Below are 4,126 nucleotides of genomic sequence, written 5' to 3'. Positions count from 1 at the left end.
CTAACACAGGTAAGACTAACAAAGGTAAGACTAACACAGGTACGACTAACACAGGTAAGACTAACACAGGTACGACTAACACAGGTAAGACAAATACAGGTAAGACTAACACAGGTAAGACTAACACAGGTAAGGCTAACACAGGTAAGACTAACACAGGTACCAATAACAGAGGTACGACTAACACAGGTAAGACTAACACAGGTAAGGCTAACACAGGTAAGACAAATACAGGTGCGACTAACACAGGTACGACTAACACAGGTAAGGCTAACACAGGTAAGACTAACACAGGTAAGACTAACACAGGTAAGACTAACACAGGTAAGACTAACACAGGTACGACTAACACAGGTACGACTAACACAGGTAAGACTAACACAGGTAAGACTAACACAGGTAAGACAAACACAGGTACGACTAACACAGGTACGACTAACACAGGTAAGGCTAACACAGGTAAGACTAACACAGGTAAGACTAACACAGGTAAGGCTAACACAGGTAAGACTTCCTGATGGCTCTTTAGCAGGATATGTCATATTAAGATGAAGGAATAGTTACTGCAATACTGAAGCTGTTTTTGTTTTATATACAGCTCTGGAAAATATTAAGAGACCACTGCAAAATTATCAGTTTCTTTGGTTTTACTATTTATAAGTATGTGTTTGGGTAAAATGAAAATGTTTGTTTTATTCTATAAACTACTGACAACATTTCTCACAAATTCCCCCCAAAAATATTGTAATTTGAGGATTTATTTGCAGAAAATGACAATTGGTCAAAATAACAAAAAAAATTGTTGTCAGACCTCGAATAATGCAAAGAAAATAAGAACATTTTTAAACAACACAATACTAATGTTGTKACTTAGGAAGAGTTCAGAAATCAATATTTGGTGGAATAACCCTGATTTTCAATCACAGCTTTCATGCGTCTTAGCATGCTCTCCACCAGTCTTTCACATTGATGTTGGGTGACTTTATGCCACTTCTGGCGTAAAACTTCAAGCAGCTTGGCTTTGTTTGATGGCTTGTAACCATCCATCTTCCTCTTGACCACATTCCAGAGGTTTTCAATGGGGTTCAGGTCTGGAGATTGGGCTGGCCATGACAGGGTCTTAATCCTCCACCAAATTTCACAGTGGGGGCGAGACACCGTGGCTTGTAGGCCTCTCCAGGTCTCGCACCCACTGTGAAATTTGGTGGAGGATCGGTGATGATCTGGGGGTGCTTCAGCAAGGTTGGAATCAGGCAGATTTGTCTTTGTGAAGGACGCATGAATCAAGCCACGTGCAATGTTGTCCCGGAATAAAACTTGCTTCCTTCTACTCTGACAATGTTCCCCAACTCTGAGGATTGTTTTTTCCAGCAGGACAATGCTCCGTGCCACACAGCCAGGTCAATCAAGGTGTGGATGGAGGACCACCAGATCAAGACCCTGTCATCACCAGCCCAATCTCCAGACCTGAACCCCATTGAAAACCTCTGGAATGTGATCAAGAGGAAGATGGATGGTTACAAGCCATCAAACAAAGCCGAGCTGCTTGAAGTTTTACGCCAGAAGTGGCATAAAGTCACCCAACATCAATGTGAAAGACTGGTGGAGAGCATGCTAAGACGCATGAAAGCTGTTATTGACAATCAGGGTTATTCCACCAAATATTGATTTCTGAACTCTTCCTAAGTTACAACATTAGTATTGTGTTGTTTAAAAATGTTCTTATTTTCTTTGCATTATTCGAGGTCTGACAAACCTGCATATTTTTTGTTATTTTGACCAATTGTCATTTTCTGCAAATAAAAGCTCTAAATTACAATATTGTATTTGGAATTTGGGAGAAATGTTGTCAGTAGTTTATAGAATAAAACAAAAATGTTCATTTTACCCAAACACACACCTAAAAATAGTAAAACCAGAGAAACTGATAATTTTGCAGTGGTCTCTTAATTTTTTCCAGAGCTGTATATGCTGTTGATTGACATACAGTACAGCAGGTAGCCTAGCCGTTAAGAGCGCTAGGCCGGTAACCGAAAGGTTGCTCGTTTAAATCCCCAAGCCAGCTAGGTGAAAAAGATGTCGATGTGCCCTTAAGCAAGGTACTAAACTGTAGTTGCTCTGTTTTTTTTAATTTATTGCGGTTGACCTAAATCCGTGTTTTGTTCTGTCCTTGGTGTTGGTTGTATAGGTCTGCTGTGTAGGAAGAACAGCATGTCGTCTCGGTTCTGTGACAAGTTGAAGCTACTGGGCCGCTGCTCCCTCAGGTCCATCCAGAAACAGTGCTGTGTCACCTGTAGAGGGTAAACTCTGACCCGCACTACACCCATCTCATGGACCCCTCTCATACAAAATGCACACGTACAGGGCTTCCACACTGCGATCCTATTGGTGGATTTCATCTCTAGTGCAATCAGCCGACAGCAGCCTTTTCACCATCATCATCATAATAACCCCCACAAACTGTCGTTATCTTCATTGGGCAGAAATTCATGGAGCTATGGTACTGTGTACTGCTGCTGTGTGCAGTTTGTCTTAGCCAGTCTTGCACCTTCCCAGCTCTTCCAGGGTATCAGGCCTCCAGCTGCCTCTAAAGAGTTAGTTATGTCAACTTCTCTCCAATATCCCACCTGCTTTCCAATACGGATGAATGTCACTCAGAATGTATACCTGTGTAATCGGCTGCCATGTTGTTTTCTATTCAACGTTCCCCCACCACAGAAATGATGATGACATCCGGTAACACTGTGTTTACATCCCCCTTTCAGCTGGTATTTGCCTGGTATTTACAAAGACATTAGGATGTGACAATGGGTATTTTCTGATACTTAATTAATCCCCAAAACAAACAAATTTGATAATTATTATGTCATCAACATTTTCCATGTCACTTCTGAGCAGGGATTGGCAAAAACGACAAAATACAATAACAAAGTACCATAAAGATCAATGTATCAAAATAAACCACAAAATACTTGAATTTTGAAATGTCTTTAATTAAAATACATGTATTTTGTATTTTATAATACAGAAGCACTTAGCTGGCCCGAACAGCAACAACATTCTCAGTAACGGTTACAGAAACGTTTTACTTGCTATAACTGTGATATGTTGTTGTTAATTTGCACTGACTGTATGTCACTCTGGATAAAAGTGTCTGCTAAATAACCAAAATGTAAATGTATATGTGAAAATGAACATACCAAAATGAACTGCAAAGCACACTGGGTATTATTATTGGCCTTGTTTCAGGGTCACGTCTAGATGGGATACAGCTTAACCTAATTCTCCTAACCTGCTTGCGTAAATTCTCCTAAACCTTCTACAAATGTCAATTTTGACAAAAGCTGTATCCCTTCTAGACAAACGTTGTTTCGGGGCGGAGCTTATTCACATAACACTCAGCTTGCTTTGCAATTGTCCATTTTTACATACACATTTATATTTAGCTAATTTAGCAGATGATCTTATCACCCCATAGTGCCATCAGACTTCTGATACCAATGCAGAGTGATAGGGGGCCACAAAATGGTGAATCGCTATAACAAAAAAAAAGTATTTTGAAAATACAAATTACAGTTTTCAAAAGGATCTTGGTAAAAACACATTGGAGTGTAGTTCAGTCCAGTGTAATACAAATTACACAATACTCAGAAGTATTTTAAATACTTCCCATCTCTTCTTCTAAGAAAATGCTGGGTAAATAGTAGACTATGCAATAAAGATTCATGTTTTTGTCTAGTGTTTTTTAAATTGTGTTATTGTGGGGGTTTTCTGTGTTATTTCTCTCGTTCTAAGAGCTCTCGGGCGTACTGTGGCTCTGAAAAGTGATTTACCTGAGGCACAGATCTGGGATCAGTTTACGGTCTCCCCAAATCCTAACTTTAACCATGAGGGGAAAACATAAAACTGACCCTAGATTAGTGTCTCTGGGTAACGTCATCCTACTCTAGTGCTGTATATCTATCCTGTGGTGCCCCTCCCCATTATTAGGCTGGCCAATGAGAATGAGTTGTTGCAGGTCATCCCTCTCAGGCCTCAGTTAAGATTGCCGATGTGTTTATATGATATTGTACAGGTGCTATTATCTTTATACAACCCTTCAGCAATAAATGCAATGATGAAAGAA

General features: G+C 40.0%; 1 protein-coding gene across 1 annotated transcript in view; it reads left to right on the top strand.

Moving 5' to 3' along the window:
* adamts12 (ADAM metallopeptidase with thrombospondin type 1 motif, 12) overlaps positions 1-4,126 on the top strand; it is a 54,985-nt gene extending 50,859 nt beyond the window's left edge. Inside the window, 1 exon segment of the mRNA XM_070436904.1 lies at positions 2,189-4,126. Coding sequence (XP_070293005.1) covers positions 2,189-2,304 — 116 coding nt within the window. The 3' untranslated portion in view covers positions 2,305-4,126.

Source organism: Salvelinus sp. IW2-2015, linkage group LG33 (assembly GCF_002910315.2).
Source record: "Salvelinus sp. IW2-2015 linkage group LG33, ASM291031v2, whole genome shotgun sequence".
Classification (NCBI taxonomy): Eukaryota; Metazoa; Chordata; class Actinopteri; order Salmoniformes; family Salmonidae; genus Salvelinus; species Salvelinus sp. IW2-2015.
Note: the sequence above shows the minus strand (reverse complement) of the source record. Positions and strands in the feature narration are given on the sequence as shown.